The sequence below is a fragment of the Schistocerca gregaria genome, chromosome 6, assembly GCF_023897955.1.
Source record: "Schistocerca gregaria isolate iqSchGreg1 chromosome 6, iqSchGreg1.2, whole genome shotgun sequence".
Classification (NCBI taxonomy): Eukaryota; Metazoa; Arthropoda; class Insecta; order Orthoptera; family Acrididae; genus Schistocerca; species Schistocerca gregaria.
Window position 1 is genome coordinate 526,309,257 of NC_064925.1, and position 24,534 is coordinate 526,333,790.

The window sequence follows — 24,534 nt, forward strand, 5'->3', positions numbered from 1 at the left end:
CAAGGACATTTTGGGTCGAAAGTTTCTTGTGTCTGTTACAATATGTCCTACCTTCACTATTCACCTTACTGCACTTTTTGCTCTGGTCAACATTTCTCATAATAATGTTTGCCTTTTGGGATACAGCAATTTGTTCGCTGTGTTTTAGTTCAGCAGTTGAGCATTTAATTTTTGTGCTCACTATTAGGTTTTTAATACTGTTTATATTTAGTGTGGGGGCAATATTGTGATTAAGGCCTTTGTTTAAAAGCTTTAATTCATTACTTCTGAAGCATATTTCTGTAGTACTTATTTATCGAAACACTTATGTTCTATTTGAGAAAAAGATGAAGGTACCCCTAGCGATATCTAAACCAGGGACAAGTCTGAAAATAAATAAAAATTGCCAACTGATTGGCTGTGTACTTTATAAATTGAATATATTTCAACTTAATTGCAGATAAACAGCAAACTGACCACAATAAAATAGCAGTATTAACTGCGAGAACTTTTTTTTAAAAAAAAAAAAAAAGAAAAATGGAAAAAAAGGATATGATGTCAAACTGGCCAACTGGGAGCAGGAGAAGCACCACAGGACATTTTAATTTTCACTGTCCTGAATATAGGTTTGATGGCTTCCATTACAAAATATACACATTTGGATTCCACAGAGCAGACTGCAGAGACACGAGATAGAAGGATGCTGAGTGAAGAGGTGTGGCACTGCACTCAGGCGCACTTGAAGACCGAAAAACATTTCTTACATTTCCTCAACAGATATGTTTTATATATTAAACTCTAAGAAATATGTGCACTACAAAATGAACATATTTTTGAAAAAAAAAATTTTTTTTTTAATGTTATGTCCAATCTCAAACATGGAAGAGACCTGGGGACACCAGAAGGTTTCATATTGATTATATAATGGTGAAACAGAGATTTCAGAACAAGATTTTAAACTGAAAGATATTTCCATGGGGAAATGTGGACTCTGACCACAATTTATTTGTTATAAAATGTAGATTAAAACTGAAGAAATTGCAAAAAGGTAGGAATTTAAGGAGATGGGCCCTACATATGTTGAAAAAACCAGAGGCTGCTGAGAGTTTCAGTGGGAACATTAGGCAACAGTCGACTAGCAAGAGGGGGAAGTAATACAGTAACATAAGAATGGAGAGCTTTTACAGGTGAAATACTAAAGGCAGCAGAGGATCAAGTACAGGTAAAAAGACAAGGGCTATTAGAAATTATCTCAGAAAAAGACTAAGGAAAGGCAAATCTACAATTATAGTTTACGTAGGTTTGGAGAATGCTTTTGACAATATCAGACGGAATACACTTTTTCAAATTCTGAAGATAGCAGGAATAAAATGCAGGGCGTGAAAGGTTATTTACAATTTTTACAGAAATGAGATGGCGCTATATGAGCTGATGGGCATCAAAGGGAAACCACTGGTTGACACGGGGATGAGAGAAGGTTGTAGCCTATCCCCTATGTTATTCAGTCTGTACACTGGGCAAGTGTGTAAGTGTGTGTGTGTGTGTGGCGGAGGGGGGGGGGGGGGGATGGAGAAGGAATTAAATTTCAGGGAGAACAAACAAAAATTTGAGGTTTGCCAATGACACTGTAATTCTGTCAGACAGAGCAAGAGACTTGGAAGAGCAGTTGAAAGGAATGGACTGAGCCTTAAAAGGAGGATATAGGATGAATATTAACACACACGCATAAAGGTAATGGAATGTAATCTAATCAAATCAGGTAATGCTAAGGGAATTAGATTAGGAAATGACACAGTAAAAACAGTAGACAAGTTTTGCTATTTGGACTTTAAAATAATTGTTGATTGCCAAAATAGATAGGATACAAAATACTGGCTAGCAATGGCAAGTTATGCATTTCTTTAAGAAGAGAAACTTGTGTGTGTGTGTGTGTGTGTGTGTGTGTGTGTGTGTGTGTGTGTGTGTGTGTGTGTATTGCTGACAAAGGCTTTAATGGTCGAAAGCTAAAATTGTGTGAATCTTTTTGCTGTGCCTATCGCGAAGCGGCATCTCCGCTGTATGGTGAGTAGCAACTTTCCTTCCCTAATATTGTTACATTCCATTCTAGATTTTCCATTGTTTGATAGTTAGATAAAGAAAATAAATGTTCAAAAATGTATGGCAATAAGTAGGGAGAACGTCCCCTGGGGCACACACTGCAGTGAGATGTACTTCCTCCACAACTATATCTGACACCAAACATGGAGATGCATTAAATTTTGTTACAAACTCTGTTTTCCCATCATTGGCAAGTATATGAGGCATAAGACACACAGATCAATTTTTCATCTCCGATCATCAGCCAGCCGGTCATACACTGCAAAAAGTGTGAGCAACTGTGGGATGATTAACCACAGCTGCACTGAGGGGAGACCTGCTAACGAAAAAGGAACTCGTGGGTAAGGCTGGCATGCACGACACACGGTTGGTCCAGTAAGACAGCATCATCCTGACAGGGCCAGTGAGAAGTCAGGCATGCCTTGGTGGTTCCCTAATTTGCTCTCAGTTTACTGAGGTTCATGGTAGTCTGCATTTCCTAACTTTGATGTCACAGTTACAATCTTAAGTTTTTGCCCAGTACTCTAAGTAAAAGTTTGTCTCTAGTGGTTGCTTCTACAGATAATGTGTCATTGAGCTCATTTCCCTGAACAGCCCCTGGCTCAGTGTCCAGATGAATATTACCATTGTTCTGGAGATGTGGAAGTCAACTAATGTGTCTCAGATGTTTTTGGGGTATATATGCCTTGTAACCAGCCCATGGAGTCACTACAAACCACAAAATCCTTAACAGCAAAAGTTTTAATGTTATGCAGGGCCCATGACATAGCAACCAACTCTGCAGCGTATACACTGCACACTCAAGGCAGAGAATAGTTCTCACACACCCTTGCATGTGCAAATGCTAACCTGATCCTACTGTTGACATTCACTCCTCTAGGTAATCATGGAGAACCAAACGGAACAGGTGTCTGAGAATCACAGAATCATCGTTTTTCTTGGGGCCACAAAAAAAGGTCCACCCTAATCATAGAACTGGGTACCTAACACAGAAAGATGGGGATGGGAAGGGGGGGGGGGGGGGGGGTGTCAAGAAGAAATTCTACAAAACAGACAAGAGGGGGCAGTTGGAGATCCCTGTACACAGCCTCCAATCATATCACAGCTGATTACCTATTTTTGCGCAATTCATGAACAGTCTGAACTGTCTGTTGTGAAACAGAGTCAAATAACATGGATGAGGAGGCCTCCGACAGGTTATGAGTGCATAGTTCGTAAAAGAGTTGCTGGCATCTGACCCTCCATGGTAATACACAAGCTTCCACCAGGAGGCCATCTACAGTGCTCGTACATAAGGCTCTATTGCCAACTACACATCACAGTGGTGGACCCAGTCTAACAAGCTCTGTACTGATGGTTCTGCTAGCCCATAGGCAACACATCTGTAGTCCAGTCAAGATAAAATTTCAGAAGAACTGTGTGGTCTGTTCCCCAGGAGATGCTGCTGAAAAATCTGAGGGGGCTGGCATTCTCAAGCAATACAATGTGTGATCAAAAACTAATGGGGAATTTTCGTTTTTCTTAAAACATCTTTATTTATTCCCCAACAACAAATCTGTCTCCTTCGAAGTAATTGCTCTCAGATACAATACACTTATTCCATCACTTTTTTTCCAATCTTGAAAGCACTTCTGGAACTTACTTTTTGTGTTCAACTCCTTCAATGATTCTGTTTTATTCTCATCAATGGTGGCAAAACAATGTCCTTTCGTGGTTCTCTTTAGCCTAGGGAATAGGCACATACAGTGGCTGAGGCAACATAATGGTTTTTGTTTTTTGCCAAATAATCATGAACAAGCATTGAGGTGCAAGCAGAAGCCTTCTCATGATGTAGTTTCCACAAGTGATTTTGCCGTAATTCCGGTCTTTTTCTTCAGACTGCTTCACACTGACGGTGCATAACTAATTCATGTACTGGGCATCCAGAGCAGTCGTCACCTTCAACACCTCCCTGACCATCTTTGAATTGTTTATACCACTCATAAATTATTGTTTTACTCATGGTAGATTTGCTAAAAGCCACTGTCAACATTCTGAATATAGTGTTGCAAATTATTCCATTTTCAAGCAAAATTTAATTCACATTCTTTGAGCCACCTTTTTCAAAAATAAAAATTCGTTGAGCACTCAAAAACTACATATAATCATTTTGACTGTCAACAATAAATTAAATATCGAAAACAGCTGCAAATACAAAAATACATCAGGAACGCGTGTACCACAAGACAAGGGGGGGGGGGGGGGGGGGATCTGATGTATAAAGCTCGCAAAATCAAAAAAATCCTTTTACTTTTTGATCACACCTTGTATGTCTTGAGCTGGTGTACATGTGGTAACCACATTAACATAAAACGAAAGGCCTAAAAATTTGAAAGTCAACAACTTCAAGTAACTGGTTACTGAGGTAAAGTTCTGCATGCGGCTGCACAGTCCTGATTTGACTATAGAGCACAACATGAGTTTTCATGGGATAAAACTGATATCCACAATTCAGGGCTCAATTGTGCGCTTGCTTTTTGTATGACTCCCTGAAGATGGTGCTCTGCACTGCAACACACTTCAGCAAAGTGTGCCGTGAAACATTCAACAATGACCACTGGATCAGTACAGGTGCCATTGTTGAGGGAGGTACCAGAAACTACTGTGGATGGTAGGTGGCAGCAACTGCAGAGGAGTTTAGTCCATACTTGAGGTGATGGTGTGTGGGCTCCCACAGATGGTACATACTGTTCCTGACACTCCTGCTTTATCTTCTTCATTAAGAACTGTGCCTATCTTTCATGTCCCCTAAATCCTGTTAAACATACTGAAAAGGGATGGGGTTTGTGTCGTTGAAGTGCCCTATGACACTCTCCGATAGTGGCAGCTGGCAGCTAGTTCTTCAGGCCACGATGACACAGGTATCCGTCAGGAATAGCCTGAAGAACAGAGTATTACTGCTTCCACATTGTGTATAATCATGCCAATAGCACCTTACACCACTCATCTACATATCTACATCTACATCACATTTTAAAGTGCCTGGGAGAGGGTTCAGCAAACCACTCTCACAATAATTCTCCACTATTCCAATCTCAAACAGCATGCAGAATAAGCAACCGCCCATATCTTTCCATGCAAGCTCCGATTTCCCTTATTTCATTATGATGAGTGTTTCTCCCAATGTAGGTTGGCATTAACAAAATATTTTCACATTTGGAGGAGGAAGCTGGTGACTGAAATTTCATGAAAAGATCTCGCCGCAATGAGAAATGCCTTTGTTCTAATTATGTCTACCCCAAATCCTGTATCGTGTCTGTGACACTCTCTCCCCTAATTCTCAATAATACGGAATGTGCTGTCTTTCTTTGAACTTTCTTGACATATTCTGTTAACTCTACCTGGTATGAAGTCTTTGTTCACCTTTGCCACAACATTTTCTGTGTGTTCTTTCCAATTTAAGTTGTTTGTAATCATAATCCCTAGGTATTTAGTTGAATTTGCGGCCTTGAGTTTGATTTATTTATCAAGTAACAGAAGTTTAATGCATTCCTTTTAGCACTCCTGTGGATGATGTCACATTTATCATTAGGCTCTTCTCCTGACTGGTTTCAAAAGTTGCTTTGGAACTGAAAGCTTGCCAGTTGGCTTTCCGAAGTGACCAATGTGGTGTATGTTCCATTGGCTGATGGATCAAGAAAGAGTGTGAGAGGACAGTGGTCACTGTCACAAAGGTCCCCATGAATGGACCACTGGATTAAGGGTAAGATGCTCACGATGCAGAATGTATTACCTATGGATGAATATGTTCCATGGTCTGTTCTGAAATGCATTGCAACACCAGTGTTGAGGAGACAGACTTCCAGTTCTGAAATTAACTGCTATATTACTTGGCCCTCTGGATGCAGCTTGGGTGCACCACAGAGTATTTTGGGCACTGGGGTCCTTCAATAGGAGGAATGGTAGAGGCAGCTGTTCCACTTGCTCCACCAGCTCATGATGTATAGAACCATTGGGGGCTGGAGGTAGATACACATCACACAGTGTTATTCTAACTGATGGGTAGCCACAAACAGCTGTGATTTGTACAGTAGGATTTATAATTTTCAATTGTATGTAGTTGGATTTCTGAGATCCATGTCTCCTGAAGTGCCACACCAATTGCAGAATACATAGTCATTAGGCCTAACTGAGTTCAGTCAGTTGGCAACAGTAGCCATTACAGTTCATTGAAGAAACATTGGACTAGGATCTGAGAGCACAGCAAAGGGGAATTACTTTGTTGCTGAACTGTCCTCCATCTGAATGTGAGGTTCTTCATCAACCTCACCGGGAGGATGGACAGGATCGACTGGAGCAGCAGAATTTGGTTTAAATTTCAATTTATTCCTCTTGGCCTGTGACATTTCGGTTTTGATGAAGATCTCCCTGTTTCAACTTCTGGGACTGAAGAGAAACATTCCTTTTTAAGCCCTGCAGCCTGTGGCTCTGTCAGCCATTAGGTGGTGGTAGACTGCTGGTCTATTTCACACTGGGAAGGAGGCAATTGGGCAGGTGCCCTCATCCCTGATTATATCAAAGGAGGACAAGGCAACTCCAGCTGCACATACTGGCTGGTTATAACCAGTGTTATGGGTGTGGGGGGTTGAGGAAGCTGGTGTCGCTCCCCTGTCTGAGAAACAGGCAGTGGTACATACTACTGTCAGGAGTCACTGTTTGAGACATTGTCACCAAAGGAGGGGTGTAGATTTTATACAATATTTGCAACATCTGATGTCATATTGAGTGGATGGAATCATTCAAACTTTTCATAGAGTCTTGACAGACAGATGGTCAAGTGTATTATATTCATGAATTTTCTACCCCCTCTTGAAAACTGAACATGTGGCGAAAGAGGGGTTTGCTCACAAGAGCTGCCCTCATGTATTGTTCTGGCACATGCCCACCAGTAGATTCACTAGCACAGAGGGAGGACATGTAATAAAATCTGTGGCACCATAAACATCTCTTAGGAGGAAAATAGGGCTTTACAGCACAGCTGTAAACCATTACCTTAACTTTCTCTGGTAAATCATTTCCATCAAAAGGTAGGATAAAAGCTTCAGGGTCCATGAACAACATAGAATCCACGCCGCTCTAGGTTAGCATGCAGTTCTTCATCTGTTTGTAGTGTCAGCTCATCATGAAAGATGACATCTTGAATCCTGCTAAGTTTGACAAGGAGAGATTGTAACTTGTATATTCTCAAGATTGTCATAGGCCTCAAGTGCCTGTGATTTGTTAGCACTCAATTCTATGACCAGCAAAGAACTATTTCTCATCTTCTTTATTGCAGCAACTGCTTCTAACATATCCTCAATATTTTCAATGGAAATCAGTGGTTGCATTTCTGTAAAAGATTCTCTGTCACTTCTGGAGCATTCCAAGACCTGGGCAAACTGGTCAGCCCCATTTCTTGTTGCCCGACTCTCATCCATGGTAAGGCCAGTGACGGACATGCCAGGGGGTTGTTGTATGTCTCGGCACCAAAATTTGCCTTTAATCCACTGATTGTCTTGGTATGTCCACTGGTATGGGTCAGTTTGATCCATTTCATGGCGTGTCATTTACCCTGATGCCACTCGCTCCGCTCTGAGGCTCTCCCCATGGGCATTCTCCCCCCCCCCCCCCCCCCCTCCTCCACATGGCAAAAAAGCTAGCTTGCGTAGTAGCCATTGCCCGGAGTCCCAATCCAACAGACTAGACAGGCACCAACCACACCTGTATTTCGTTAGTTCAGTACAGGTGCTAATAACCTCACTGTTGAGAGACCTGTACATAAAACCACCACCAACTGTACAGGCACCTACTTGGCAGCAGAAGTGGGGAGGTTACAGCTCAGGCAACAGCAGTTCAATCCCTACACTGTCAAACCATGAGGGTGCATGGTGACCATCCCCTCCCCTCACCCTCAACAGATTGGCATGGCTGTTGCACTGGATTTCAGATGTGAACATAAATCCACTCTAATAGCAGGTCCAGAATAACACAACCCACAATGGATAGATTGTGCACTATGCAAGGTGTCCTTCACCAAACAGTTTACACTTTTGTGAAACTGAGAAAAGTGGAGCTAAGACCTTAAACTGAACCACAAGTAACTATACCAAAAAGGCTGAGGGGATTGATCATGAACTAAGCTAAAATTTGTGAGTGTCTTGGTAATGGCCAAGTTGTCAATGTAAAAGCATCACTAGGTGTAAAAAATCCTTTTATTTAACTAATTAATGGAAAATCTCATATAAAGATGTGAAACAATTACTAACAAAGAGATAGAGGGGCTGGCCAGTACTTACCTCAGCTCAGTACAGCCGATAGAAACACAAAAAACAACCGAAAATTTAAGTTCCTAGCTTTCGGAATAAATGTTCCTTCATCAGGGAGGAGAGAGGGGAAAGAAAGGGAAGAAGGGAAAGTGGATTTAGTTACTCACAACCCAGGTTATGAAGCAACAGGGAAAGGAAAACAGGGAGGGTAGCAAGGATGGAGGCATGGTTGTCTGAGGGAAGCCAAAGATATTCTACTGTAGGTACTGTGCCAGCTTCAAACCAAAGAGGATGCATACAGAAGAGGTGTATAGTATAAAGATGTAGGATGAAAAGATGCATGAATGGCTAAAGAGGAAAGGAAAATAGGAAAGGAAAAGAGGAGAAGACTGAAAAGTAAATGGGAGTGAGGTTGTTTAACGTAGGTTCAGTCCAGGGGGATGGCGGGATGAAAGGATGTGCTGGAGTGCAAGTTCCCATCTCCGCAGTTCAGAGGGACTGATGTTGGGTGGGAGAAGCCAAATGGCACATACAGTGAAGCAGGTTCCTAGGTCCCTAGAATTATGCTGGAGCGCATGCTCCGCTACTGGGTATTGGACATCTCCTAGGCGGACAGTTCGTCTGTGTCCGTTCATGCGCTCAGCCAGTTTAGTTGTTGTCATACCAATATAAAAGGCTGTGCAGTGCAGGCACGTCAGCTGATAAATGACATGTGTAGTTTCACACGTGGCCCTGCCTTGAATTGTGTATGTTTTACCAGTAGCAGGGCTGGAGTAGGTGGTTGTGGGGGGATGCATGGGGCAGGTTTTGCAGCGGGTTCGGTTACAGGGGTAGGAACCGCTGGGTAGAGAAGGTAGTCTGGGAATATTGTAGGGTTTAACAAGGATGTTACGGAGGTTAGGGGGACGACGAGAGGCAACTCTGGGTGGTGTGGGGAGTATTTTGTCAAGGGATGATCTCATTTCAGGGGTTGACTTGAGAAAGTCATATCTCTGGCGGAGTAATTTATTGATGTATTTGAGGCCAGGATAATATTGGGTGACAAGGGGGATGCTTCTGTGTGGTCTGAGGGTAGGAATATTGTTGTTGGACCGGGGAGGAATGTCTTGCTCGGGAGATCTGTTTGTGGACAAGGTCTGCAGGATAGTTGCGGGAGAGGAAAGCACTGGTCAGGTTATTGGTGTAATTGTTGAGGGATTCGTCACTGGAGCAGATACGTTTGCCACGAATACCAAGGCTGTAGGGAAGGAAGCATTTGATTCGGAATGGATGGCAGCTATCAAAGTGAAGGTACTGTTGTTTGTTGGTGGGTTTGATATGGACAGAGGTGTGGATGTGAGCTTCAACAAGATGAAGGTCAACATCCAGGAAGGTGGTTTGGGTTTTGGAGAAGGATCAGGTGAAATTCAGATTCAAAAAGGAGTTGAGGTTATGGAGGAAATTAAGGAGTGTTACTTCACCATGAGTCCAGACCACAAAGATGTCATCTATAAACCTATAACAGGCCAGGGGAAGCAGCTGTTGGGTCTTCAGGAAATTATTTGCCACTCATGACAGGCAAGGAATAACCACATGTCTATTCTAGTCCCCCACCCTGCATGGGGGAGTGAGAAAAAAAAATGCTGTGCAGTATGGCAAAATGATGAGAGACTTGATTGTGTGTAGACTGATAAGAGGTGTAAGAAGGTCATTGGTTCAAAAAGAGAACATAGCTGAAGGTCACTTCTTCAGTGGTCAATCCCTAAACTGGCGAAGAAGGAAATGACAACTACTCTCTCACATGTCTTTCGCAACAGCACTTTTGTATAAAACATACTCAGACTTCTTGCCATGTCAATTCAGGATTAAACATTGAGCTACTGATGACTTCCATCACCGTCATTGTCAGGGGCAACTGGCATCAGTTGCTCTTGACAATGAAAATCATGGAAGTCTTCATAAGCTCAAGGTTTTAACCTGAATTGATGCAGCAAGAAGTAAGAGAATGTTTCATACAGCTGCTGTATCATTGAATATTATCAGACAAAAGGATGTACACACTTTATGTTTACATTGCAGGTCAGTTAAAACAAAGTATTATTTAATGATATGTTAACATTGTCATGTGTGCTCTTCAGACACACTTGGAAGGGTCCCCCAGCCACAGGGCAAGTTTGTTGATGAGTTGGTGCAGCCAATTGAAAGGTGGCACAAGGAGAGCATCTTTAAAAAGGTTCAGGTCAAATTCCACCACTTCTTCTCATCTTTGAAAGTTTTGGAGTTTGTCATGGTATGCAATAGTTTGCCATCTCATGTCTCACGCCTTCAGAATAGGGTACTGCAGATGTGACCATAGCTAAGTATTTGGGTTGGTTTTGTGGGAGGAGACCAGACAGCGAGGTCATCGGTCTCATCGGATTATGGACGGATGGGGAAGGAAGTCGGCCGTGCCCTTTGAAAGGATCCATCCCGGCATTTGCCTGAAGCGATTTGGGGAAATCACGAAAAACCTAAATCAGGATGGCCTGACTAAGTATTTGGGATTTCCAGCTCTAATATTTCTGTTGTAACTTTGGATAGTTTTCCAGCACATACATTGTCTGGCAAACCCAAATGGTTTGATGTCCAAAGGAAAGTGATGATGAAAATCCTCCTCTGTGAAGATCACATAATAGGTCATGAATATTACTGAGATCAGTGAGTAGCATGACTAACATTGGTCTCTTGCCACTCAAGAAGTCACTACAAATGATAAATTTCTAGACTCGAAAAGTTTCACTGTGTCACATAACTCTAGATTAAGCTGTCAATTTGGCATCAAAATACTGCAACATTTGGGAGAGTCATGTTTGAGACCACTTAGATTTATATATAGACGTAATTGACACACACATTAACTTCGAAGCCTTCTATGCATACAATTACAAATTATTAACAGTCCTAAAGGTCTGAGTAAAATATTTGTGGGTAAACGGCAGGGCCGTTAGTTTTGGTGGAGTTATGGAGCAAGACAGTCAATACAATTGGGTTGAGGAAGCACTAGAGATAGAGTTCACGCAAAATAACATGGCTGGTATGTGCACAGTCAGCAGGGCATGCATGGAGAGAGCGGTAGTGGTGGGGGTTGCAAGCAAGCACTGTAGGAGAAACACTGACTGCTCAAGGGGAAGTGCCATTCTAAACTGAATTTTGTAAATATTAAGTTGAGACACTCCACACCCACACTTGCACGGCAAACATTCAAAAAACATCTACTGTTACCTCTGTTTTGGTTAGTATCTAAAAAGTATTCGACTGAAAGTGCAAAAAAAGCAGTGACCTAATTTCACATGGCTTGTTAAGCATTTGTAGCTTTGAGAGAAATGCCATGAGTGGCGAATTTTGAGTAAAACTTACATTTCTCTTGTTGCCTTGTTAAAATTTGCTTCTTTTGCCAAAACACAGCAGAGTTTACAAAATGTCATTCACTAACTTGTTGTGCACATACAAATGCAAGAGAATTATGAGGCAGTGGCTTATTAAGTAAAGAACTGAAGAACAGTAAGACCAACAGTTTATGAAAAAGTACGTCCTTGGTACAAAAATAAACATGTAATGTCTTCACTTGTGTTGTTCCAAACTCCACTGCAAAAGTCTGTAGTTACTGGCATAACACATTAGGGAATGAAAATTTGCACATTAACTATGTGGGAAAATACTCTCCTCTTTGCATGCTTTCATTAGGCAAAATCTCATTTTGATAACTCAAACCATTTATTGCTGGTGTGTGATATGACATGAAATGAGCGTATGGCACTGTTGGCCGGAAGGCCCCATGCGGGGGAGCTCGGCCGCCTTATTGCAAGTTCTTTTTAGCTGTAGCCACTTCAGCGACTCGCGAGTCAATGATGATGAAAATGACGATGAAGGACACACAACACCCAGTCCCCAGCTGGGAATCGAACTCGGGCCCCCTGCGTGGCAGGCGGAAACACTACCGCTATGCTATAGAGGCGGACAGGTGTGTGTGATCACAATTGAGTATGCCGCATCAGCTCAATTTTCTCAAAATCGGTGACAGATGGAGACTTCCACCTATATCTAAAGAAAAATTCAATATGTTAGCTAAATTTCATATGCAGCAACATATTACATAATATGCACAAAAAACAAAATCGTAGGGAACCCTATCTTACAGTAGCAAATTTTGCCAAATTTCAGGCAGTGCCTTACTTAACTTAAATGCAAATATCACAACAGCTGAGACCATTAACAAAATGATGGGCATGTCATCATTAAGCTGACACATAACGCTATAAGTAATGCAGAAATGAATGAATGAATAGTTTCTGTAAAATCGTTTGAGAAAGACAGCAAAGCATGCATCTCGATTCTGTCATCGCTGACCAGCTGAAAGCCAGCGAATAATGACAGCCTCCCCTTCCAAACAAACAAAACAACTCGCCCAGTGCTTTGGCTGAAAATTGGTCACTGTGTATTGGCCACCATATCCCACACACTGTTGCTTGTGATGTGACTGTGTGCATTCAGGCCAGCAGAAGAAACTGGAGCTATCTGTGTAAGCCCTAAAGCCATGCCGAGGATGATTGCCTGTTTGGAGGTGAGTCATGAGCACTCTGATTCTTTGGTGCAATAACAATGGCATTTAGGCACATGACTGAATGTGATCTTATAGCTGAAGAGGAATTCCTGGCACTGTAAACTGAAAGTCGGTACTCCAACTTCAGCTAGGACATTGTAGACTGGACTCTTATGAACGGCTCTATTTGCTAGTTGTACTTCACAATGGTATAAGATGGCAAATACAGCTAGTATGGATGGCGGTGCTGAATTATTAAGTGATACTGTCCAAGGCCCAGAAGAGATTAAATTAACATTTTGTAAAATCTCAAAAATTATTTAAACCACTCCTAACAAAACGTTACTGCGGAAAGAGAATTTAGTTTCCGAGTGGAATGTGCCTTAAATTGGGATTTGTTTAGCAACCACATAAATTTGTTATGACATAATAACCCTAAACATCAGAAATATTAACTACTTTTAGTAACTGACCTGAGTAAAGTTTAGGGAGTGTATGTATAGATTTCAAAACATTCAGTACTGACACCAGCAGGGTCTATTTTCATATGGACATTTTAACTTCTATGTATTGTGCCTCCTCAGAAATAAAACAATCAGAGAGATGGCAAGTTTTACTTAAGAATGGGCAAGTAGCTCTGAAAACTTCGTTTATGTTTACTGAACAAAATGTAATACCACCACACAATCATTTTTATTTTCCCAGCAGAGGCACTGCAGCATTTCATGAGGCCTGGAGATGTATACCAACAGAAAACTTATGAATAAATGTTGTTACGCTTCTATTCACTAAAAGGAAATTGAAAGTTTTTAGATGCCTGGTGTGTAACAATCGACAGTTTCTAAAAGTGAGATGATAATTACTGAACACAGATATTTCTGTTAAGTTTGTTGATAGAAGGTCACTACTATCCAGCAAGCTGCCACTAGCATCTTTCCTAACAGAGAAAAGGCAGTTGAAGCTGTTTGCAGAAAAGGCTTACTGCAATTACATACGTTTCACATAAGGGCCACAAAGATAAGACAAATTAGAGCTCATATAGAGGCATACACACCTTCATTCTTCCCTCATTCTATTTGTAAGTGGAACAGGAAACGAAATGACTAGTAACGGTATGAGGTACCCTCTGCCACACACTATACAGCGGCTTCTTGTGGGTAGATGACCAATTTTTTTGTTTCTAGTGTCAATTTTCTCTTTAAATTTGAGGCACCAAACAAAAATTTTCCACCATAATTGTGGCATTCTGAGAAAGAAAAAGTGGGTGGGGGGGTGGGTGGGGGGGGGGGGAGCGGCTTCAAGAAGGCCACACTGTCCTGGCTATAGACCTATTTATCAACCAATGGAGAAATATTCGAACCAATTGTGAGTTTAAAGTCAGTAAATATGTGTAAATGACAAAATAGTGGGCTGAGTGCCAACTGCCCCCACACAGCAATGTTGTTTTAAGGCTTTTAAAACTATATAGTATATTTCAAACAATAACAGTGGATTTAGCTTTCTTGCTTCACTTTACTGAATAATAAAGGCACCAGCTGCAAGTTCTCCTCTCTTTCTGAAATGCTCTGCTTTAAGGAGCAGAAGTATTCAATACAGCATAGCTTTTATCTGTTTATAAGGTGGTTGTAGTCTTATTGCAAATACACGGTTTAATCTCAGAAACCGCTTTGCCAACTCATTACCGAACTGTCATCTTTTAACTGCTCTTAAGGCCCGGGTTATATTACAAATAGGGACGTCACTGCAACTTTGATTTCGTATTGACATTCGGTGGCTTCCCCAACTCACGACCAAATTATGACCTTACAACCAAACCTATATATAGGATTACGTTGATTTTGTCACCACAACCCACAGTCCATGAAACAGTATACACGGACAGTGTTGTGTACTACTCATGTCTGCGTACTTGTGAAGTCACAAGATACACTATTATGTCACGTTCCCTTGAAAAGAAACAAACTGGATCCTAAATATTACGATTTTAAAAAGAAATAACAAGCGAATAGAAGAAAAGAACAAAAATAGGCAGGAATACGTGCTCTTCGACATCAAACAAAATTGTTGGAGCTGATACCATGTAAGAATATCCTGTGTTTCGCTAAAACACCGCGGAAGCGCCCATCTTTGAATGAATTTGGAAATCCAAATGACATTTTGCTATTTACTACGTACTCCGTCACACTGACACGTAAAAACTAAAGCACTGCAGCAGCGCATTCGGTGGGCTTTAAACATCTCGTCTACTCAAACAATATTAATTACGTGTTAATTTCGATGTAGGTAATTCACATGTCAACTGTAAGTGGATTTCAGCAACTGTTTGTAATGTATTAAATAACATATGTTAATCAACTTAAGCTCTATTCACACTTCACGCTCATTCACTTAACACACTGACAAATTACCTTTTAATTATCAATGCTTCTCGAATGCCACATCAGCAAACACAAAACATAACATCTGATTTTCACCTACGCAGTATAAACATAGAACCAAACAATTGCAAATGTAAACATAGTAGTATCGATAGTCGCATCACTTGCTTGTCTTTTATTCAACGTTGGAGAATTATTGTCTTTGGACTGGATACTTTTTAATATTTATTTTAATATTTAGAATAATTACTTAATAAGCAGCAACCAGTCGCAAAATCATGTTTTATTTATTGACTTTTACAAAAGTTTTATTTATTCACTTTTGCAAAAGTGAATAAATAAAACATGATTTTGGGACAAAAATGAATAAATGAACATGATTTTGCGACTAGTTTATGCTTATTTGGTAATTTTATGGTTTACGGTTGCTGCACAACTTGGGAAGCACATGGACCCACCATTCATTTAGAATCATATTCATCATTTTATCAAAATATTATTAAATATATGGCAATATCTACCAACCTCTAAATGATTGCGCAAAGATTTATTACAACAACAGAACAATTATACAATTTTTCAAAACTTGACAGATCTCTAATACAAAGAACATGTTGCGGTGATATTTTTCATGTCTGGTGCAAAGTGATGTCAAAAGTGCGCGAGAGTTTTTTTCTTGTAATGTGTTGTTTTTTTATCTTTGCCGTAAGACTATAGAGTCTCCTAGTTTTTGTTAGTTCTCTCTTGTTTTTTTTTTTTTTTTAGTTTCTTCTCATTGTGAGTATTTGCGAGTAAATATTTTTTCGTTAACACATTATATCCGACGGCTATGCAATTATTTGTTGTAAGCAAGTCGCTTACATAATTGGTGACCTCCGATTAAGGAACTTTAAACCTTTCGTTAGCTATGTAAAACATTAACTGCAAAAGCAATGAACGACGACGGCAAACGAAACGGTTCGATAACGGAAGAAATTCATAGGCTTCAGAATGAGATAGAAACTTTACAGTTGCATATTTCGAAAGATATGAACTTCAAGCATATACCGGATCAAAGGAATGACGTTGGTTCAACAACAATGGCATACACCGGAAAGCCAACATCATCGGAAACTGGGACTACTACAGCACAACCACAACAAGTAACAGCAAAGGAACTACCTCCTGGTTTCACCGCTTCACCAGCTCAACGGTTGCAATCACAAGCGCCCCCATTCATACCTTCTCAGCCACACACGTGGTTCGCGGTAATGGGAAATATATTTCTACAACAATGAATAGTCAGTGATCACGAGAAGTTCACCTTGGCGATAAGTAATTTGGACCATCAGACCTCGGCTTTGATATCTGACATTATAGTGAACCTGCCTACAGAAGGAGCATACTGTAGACTGAAAGAAGAATTAATTTCTCGGTGTGCGAAATCAGTCGACATCAGAGTCAAACAAGTAATGTACCAAGAGAAACGCGGAGATAGGACTCCGTCAGAATACTGGCGTCATTTACGCAGCCTAGTAGATAGTTCGACAGTCTCTGATAGACTGTTATTCCATGTATGGCAACAACAGCTACCAACGCAAGTAAGAACTACACTAGCTACATGACGAAAGACCAGTTGACAAACTGCTGCTCGCTGCAGACAGAATCTACGAGACGCACGAGCCTACTGCAAAAGTCGTAATGACGTCGACAGATGCCACGTACGATAACTTACATTACCAGCAAGACCAAACTGACGATATAACAGTAAACTGGGCCCCGGTCTTAACGCGACAAACAACAAAAAATTAACGAAATTAGAGATTTAAAAACTGCATTAGAGGATTTGCGAACGCAGCTACGCACGCTACAGCGACCACAAGTAATCTTTAAGCGCAAGAGAGACCGGGCTGGGCGTGAAACACGAAGTCAACATTAGGACGAGCGTAAGGTGTTTGTACACAAAGACTTATACGATTGCTCTCACATAATGTTGCAAACAGACTCAGTCATATCGCCTTTACAACCACCATATACGGGCCCATTTCAAGTGCTGAGTAGAAATAAGCATACAGTGGACATAATGTACAATGGTGTTCCCACAAAGGTATCCATTGAACGTGTCAAGCCAGCATTGCTTTTACCCTCTCCGACATCTGACACCACGCCTGTGCATCAGCACATGATGGACGCAGAGAATACCGAAACACCGCTCAGTACATCGTCCGAGACAGGTGAATCACCGCCACAAACAACAACGTCACCGCCCCCGGGACATCCGACGCACACCAGAGCTGGATGTCGAATAAAATTCAAGTATCAAGATATCCCTGGGGCTCCGCACTTTAAGGGGGGTAGGTGGGGGCTGTGTGACAGTGATATTTTTCATGTCTGGTGCAAAGTGATATCAAAAATGCATGAGAGCTTTTTCTGGTCATGTGTTGTTTTTTTATCTTTGCCGTAAGACTATAGAGTCTCCTAGTTTTTGTTACTTCTCTGTTGTTTTTTAATTTCTTCGCATTGTGAGTTTTTGTGAATAAATATTTTTTCATTAACACATTATACCGGACGGCTATGCAATTATTTGTTGTAGGCAAGTCGCCTATAAACAAATACATCAAACAATAACTTTGCATCAAAGATACTTGCGCCCCTGTAACAGATACAAATATGAACTTGTACAAGTTCATATTTCATTACCAAATCCAGAATTTAACTCAATCTTTATTTTCATTAGTTACTTCCATCCCAATCAAAGTTTTCATTCTTGATAGCTTCTTTGCTAATAAGCCCTTAGTCAACTGCCTGATCTTATGCTGGAACATACTCGGCGTTGATGTTCTTCTCATTGACTAACTGTCGTACATACTGATAGCGTGTTTCAGTATGCTTAGAGCATTGACAGAATCCTGCATCTTTGATAGCACTTTGATTGTCAATGCGTAAAGTAGGAATTGATCTCTTTACTTGCCTCACTGGCAGCAACAAATTCAGCTTCCATTGATGATTATGCAACACATTTCTGTAGTTTACTTCTCCACATTACTGGTCCACCACAAAACTTCATTAAAACTCCACTTCTTGAACATCTAGTCAATTTTTCACAAGCGTATTCAGAATCGCTATAACCTTCTATGGCGGAATTACCCGTTTTCCTAAACTGAATTCCATCATTTATTGTACCCTTCAAATAGCGAGGAATTCGTTTAATTAATTTTAGGTGTGTTTTGGTAGGCGAATCTTGTGCTCTTGAAGCAACATTTACAGCATAAGCTAAATCTGGATGTGTCCCCAAAGTTGACTATGTGACACTGCCTACAATAATTCGATAAGTGTTGATATCAGAAGCTGTTGGTGAATTACCAGGAATCCATCCAGGCTCAATTGGTAATGATATTGGCTTTGCATCAGTCATAAGATACTTGGCTAACACGCTTTTCACATATGTAGTCTGATTAAACTTCATACAATCATTAAATCTTTGGACTTGTAAGCCAAGATAACAATCCACTTCAATTACTACCATATCAAACTCTTCATGAAATTGTTTTGTGTAATTATGAACTGTTTCACCACGTCCCATTATCAATCCATCATCCACATGAAATAAAACGATTAAATTTTCATTAAAATACATACAAGGGTCAGCACTACTCTTCCACTAATTTGATTTCTTAAGGTATAACTTTAAACACTCATACCAACATTTTGCTTATTGCTTCAGCCCATATAAGCTTCGAAGCAATCTTCAAACATGGCCTTTACCATCATCATAAACTTGTGCTTGTTGCATGTAAATTTCTTCCCCCAGTTTACCATTCAAGAATGGTGTTTTAATGTCAAATTGTTTGATGTTCCAATTTCTTTGAACAGAAACACACAAGAGGGCTCACAGAGTTTCAACCCCAACTAGATGACTGAAAGTTTCAGAAAAATCAATCCCTGGCTTTTGGCTAAACCCTTTTGCAAGTAGCCTTGCTTTGTGCTGTACAATGCCATTGTTATTATCCAATTTAATTGCAAACACCCACCGATTTCCAATAGCCTTCCTTCCAGCTGGTAAATCAACTAATTTCCAAGTACCAACCTTTTGATGTGAGTCCATTTCTTCATCCGTTGCAGCTTTCCAATTTTCTACATATGAGGATTTCACTGCTTCATCATAGTTCCTTGGAAGTTCTCTCACCATCATCCTCTTGGGTCGCCCAGGTTCATTTAGATAATGTATCGGCCTTCTAATTGTTTGTCTGTCCCTCAGAACTCGATGACCATCTGCATTGTCAGTAGCTTCTACATGATCTTGTTGATCCAGTCTTGTAATGTTTTCTTTTGATATTTCGTCATCATTAGAATCAGATATTTCTGTATCACTCATAGTCGATATGTCACTTAATTTGGTAACATCACTCTTCAATAATTGCTTCAATATTTTATCATTGAATTTTACATCTCGGCTAACAATAACTGAATGCATATCTGGAAGGTATACACGATAACCTTTCAGAAATTTGGCATCAAATTTTCTTCATTTCTGTGCTGGAATCCAGACAAAACATTCTGTCCCAAATACTTTTACATGATTAAACTGACTCTTCCTTCTCAAAAAATAATTCTGGTGGTGTCTTTCCTTTAACTTCGTTGGCGCAGTTCGGTTCAAAGTATGAGTAGCTGCAAGTACAGCTTCTCCCCATAAAGCTTTTGGAATATGCTTCTCTGAATGAAGCCATGAACGTACCATTTCGTAGATTATCCTGTTTTCGTGCTCAGCAACTCCATTTTGCTGTGGTGCCAAATAATGTTTCAATCCAATTGACTCAGCATATCTTCTCACATCACTATTGTCAAACTCCTTGCCACCATAAGTCCGCAGTTAATTAATGGTACATTGAGGTTGTGTTTTCATCATCTCAATAAATATTGGCAACTTCTCCTTTACCTCATCCTTTTCCATAAAAGAGATGTTACTCTGAAGCTTGACAAGTCATCTTCAAAAACAAGAAACTATCGATGACCAGCTAAATCGTTTTCTTCCATTGGACCACAGACATCAGCGAAGATTAATCACCTGGGCTAGTTGACTTGTCAACTCGTAAACCAAAAACTAGCCTATGATGTTTACCTAGCATACAGCCTTCACATAATTCGGTGTCTAACCTTACAATGATATCATGAACAGCTAAAAATTATTGTACATGTTGCTTGTTCTGGTGCTCAAATCTTACATGCCACAATTGAAGAGTATTAGAAGCTTCCTTTACTGCATTTTTGCTTTTAGATAGAGCAATAGTAATAGGAATATTGTCTCTATACGATGACCACATTTTACCATCATTTTTGATACGTTAATCAATAACTTTTTCTCCGGCCTCTTTGACAGAAAATAAATTACAAGCACCATCTGGACAATACCATACATCTTCAAAATATCGTCTGATCCACTCTCTTCCATTAAAAGTTTCAACATCAATACGACCATTTCCAAATGCTTCGATATGCACATTATTATTAGCACCATCCATTTTCTGTGGTACTTCAAAAGGAGTGTATAAAACATACCAGTCTTGGCGATTTGTAACGTGATGTGTCGCGCCACAATCAATATACCATTCGTCACATTCTGATACATCTACATTTGTAGGTAAATTACGTACTTTAAACAAAGTTTATTCTGGAATTACTCGTGACAATGTTTTCACAGCTGATAACATTGCAGAACCATCACCACCACAAGGACAGTTCCTGGAGATATGACCTTTGCTTTTGCATTTAAAATACACTATGCCCGTTTTGCAGTCTTTCGAAATGTGTCCAATCTTACAACATGAAAAACATTTCTTCACATCGCGGTTGCTTCAATTTTGTAACTTTTTCACATCACCCAATTTAATTTTGCTTCGTTGTTGTGTGGACACACTTGCCTTGGTTCTTGAAAATTTAGCAGCAGCTAAATTTTTTTCTTCTCTGTTTTCAATTCGCAGCTCATAATTCAAACACCTTTTCTGTAGTTTGTGCCATGTTTTGTCAGCCTGTGGTAGATCATGCCAAGTTACGTAAATGTGATCCTTTTGACAGTGTCTGAAGCAAATGTGCACACATATCAGGTTCCTATATTGGTTTATTTAGCATAGACATATTTATTTGTACTTAGTCAAATTTTGCTGCATGACCTTGCATACCGCTTGACATTGTAATTCTGTCAGAGACGGCAAAGGAATTTGAAGAGCAGTTGAACGAAATGGACAGTTCTTGAAAGAAGGATATAAGATGAATATCAACAAAAGCAAAACGAGGATAATAAAATGTAGTTGAATGAAGTCCGATTATGCTGAGGGAATTAGATTAGGAAATGAGACACTTAAAGTAGTAAAGGAGTTTTGCTATTTAGGAAGTAAAATAACTGATGATGGACGAAGTAGAGAGGATATAAGATGTAGACTGGCAATGGCAAGGAAAGCGTTTCTGAAGAAGAGAAATTTGTTAACATCGAATATAGATTTATGTATCAGGAAGTTGTTTCTGAAAGTATTTGTTTGGAGTGTAGACATGTATGGAAGTGAAACATGGACGATAACTAGTTTGGACAAGAAGTGAATAGAAGCTTTCGAAACGTGGTTTTACAGAAGAACGCTGAAGATAAGGCGGATAGATCACGTAACTAATGAAGAGGTATTGAATAGGATTGGGGAGAAGAGAAGTTTGTGGCACAACTTGACTAGAAGAAGGGATCGGTTGGTAGGACATGTTTTGAGGCATCAAGGGATCACAAACTTAGCATTGGAGTGCAGCGTGGATTAGTGTATTCATCTCTTGGTCTCGCTCTACGATTTTTACCCTCCACGCTGCCCTCCAATGCTAAATTTCTGATCCCTTCATGCCTCAGCACATGTCCTACGACCCGGTCACTTCTTTTTGGCAAGTTGCGCTACAAACTCCTCCCCAATTCTATTCAATATTCATCATTAATTATGTGATCTACCCATCTAATCTTCAGCATTCTTCTGTAGCACCACATTTCGAAAGCTTCTATTCTCTTCTTATACAAACTATTTATCAACCTTGTTTCACTTCCATACATGGCTACACTCCATATAAATACTTTCAGAAACGACTTCCTGACACTTAAATCTATACTTGATGTTAACAAATTTTTCTTCTTCAGAAAAGCTTTCCTTGCCATTGCCAGTCTACATTTTATATCCTCTTTACTTCGACCATCATCACTTATTTTGCTCCCCAAATAGCAAAACTCCTTTACTACTTTAAGTGTCTCATTTCCTAATCTAATTCCCTCAGCATCACCCGACTTAATTCGACTACATTCCATTATCCTCGTTTTGCTTTTGTTGATGTTCATCTCATATCCTCCTTTCAAGACACTGCCCATTCTGTTCAACTGCTCTTCCAAGTCCTTTGCTGTCTCTGATAGAATTACAATGTCATTAGCGAACCTTAAAGTTTTTATTTCTTCTCCATAGATTTTAATACCTACTCCGAATTTTTCTTTTGTTTCCTTTACTGCTTGCTCAATATACAGACTGAATAACACTGGGGAGAGGCTACAACCCTGTCTCACTCCCTTCCCAACCACTGCTTCCCTTTCATGCCCCTCGACTCTTATAACTGCCATCTGGTTTCTGTACAAATTGTAAATAGCCTTTCGCTCCCTGTATTTTACCCCTGCCACCTTCAGAATTTGAAAAAAAGTATTCCAGTCAACATTGTCAAAAGCTTTCTCCAATTCTACAAATGCTAGAAACGTAGGTTTGCCTTTTCTTAATCTAGCTTCTAAGATAAGTCGTAGGGTCAGTATTGCCTCACGTGTTCCAATATTTCTACGGAATCCAAACTGATCTTCCCCGAGGTCGGATTCTACCAATTTTTCCATTCGTTTGTAAATAATTCAAGTTAGTATTTTGCATCTGTGACATTCAACTGATATTTCGGTAATTTTCATATCTGTCAGCACCTGCTTTCTTTGGGATTGGAATTATTATGTTCTTCTTGAAGTCTGCCGGTATTTCGCCTGTCCCATACATCTTGCTCACCAGATGGTAGAGTTTTCTCAGGACTGACTCTCCCAAGGCTGTCAGTAGTTCTAATGGACGTTGTCTACTCCCGGGGCATTGTTTCGACTCAGGTCTTTCATTGCTCTATCAAACTCTTCACGCACTATCGTATCTCCCATTTCATCTTCACCTACATCCTCTTCCATTTCCATAATATTGTCCTCAAGTATATCGCCCTTGTATAGACCCTCTATATACTCCTTCCATCTTTCTGCTTTCCCCATCTTTGCTTAGAACTGGGTTTCCATCTGTGTTCTTGATATTCATACAAGTGGTTCTCTTTTCTCCAAAGGTCTCTTTAATTTTCCTGTATGCAGTTTACATCTTACCCCTAGTTTACGTTTGTATTCCTTTTTGCCTGCTTCATTTCCGGCATTTTTATATTTTCTCCTTTCATCAATTAAATTCAATATTTCTTCTGTTACCCAAGGATTTCTACTAGCCCTCGTCTTTTTACCTACTTGCTCCTCCGCTGCCTTCACTACTTCATCCGCCAGAGCCACCCATTCTTCTTCTAGTGTACTTATTTCCCGCATTCCTGTCTGTTGTTCCCTTATGCTCTCCCTGAAACTCTCCACAACCTCTAGTTCTTTCAGTTTATCCAGGTCCCATCTCCTTAAATTCCCACCTTTTTGCAGTTTCTTCAGTTTTAACCTACAGTTCATAACCAATAGATTGTGGTCAGAGTCCACATCAGCCCCTGAAAATGTCTTGCAATTTAAAATCTGGTTCCTAAATCTGTGTCTTACCATTATATAATCTACCTGTTACCTTCTACCATGTAAAATAGTGAAGCGTCTAAGTCAATACTAACAAAAGACACAACCATTTATGTTATATATTTTGATACTCTCAAACTCACTCATTAAAACCTACAGAGTATTTCACCTTGATGTGGAATCATGAAATCTGGCAAGAAGAAAGAGTTCACATTACGAGCACAGGAAAAATGCCAGAAAATTGTTAATTTATAATTATATAAGACTTAAAATATTCTTTTTTTATTTTTTATCTGACTTCAAACTTGAAATTAAAATATTCTCAAAAGTCTTGGAATCTGTGGAATGGGTATCTTCCCAGAATCAGTGTTGGTTACTGGCAAAAATCGTTGAAATTCTTGGTTCCTGGAATTTATGAACCATCTATATAAATAATTAAGTTGGTACGGCATCCTCAGTGTACGAATCTAATAT

General features: G+C 40.0%; 1 protein-coding gene across 3 annotated transcripts in view; it reads right to left on the reverse strand.

Annotated features, from left to right (window-relative positions):
• The window catches only part of LOC126278595 (NF-kappa-B inhibitor-interacting Ras-like protein 2), a 47,729-nt gene extending 32,302 nt beyond the window's left edge, over window positions 1-15,427 (reverse strand). For 2 of the 3 annotated variants that reach the window (XM_049978814.1, XM_049978815.1), the window contains exon 1: window positions 15,327-15,427. Coding sequence is in view for 1 of the 3 variants with exons in the window: in XM_049978813.1 (XP_049834770.1) it covers window positions 14,996-15,074 (79 nt within the window). In the remaining 2 variants the exon portion in view is untranslated. Of the gene's footprint in view, window positions 1-14,995; window positions 15,199-15,326 lie in introns of those variants that run through there. The other variant, XM_049978813.1, reaches the window with a different exon arrangement.
• Between the last annotated feature and the right edge of the window lie 9,107 nt (window positions 15,428-24,534).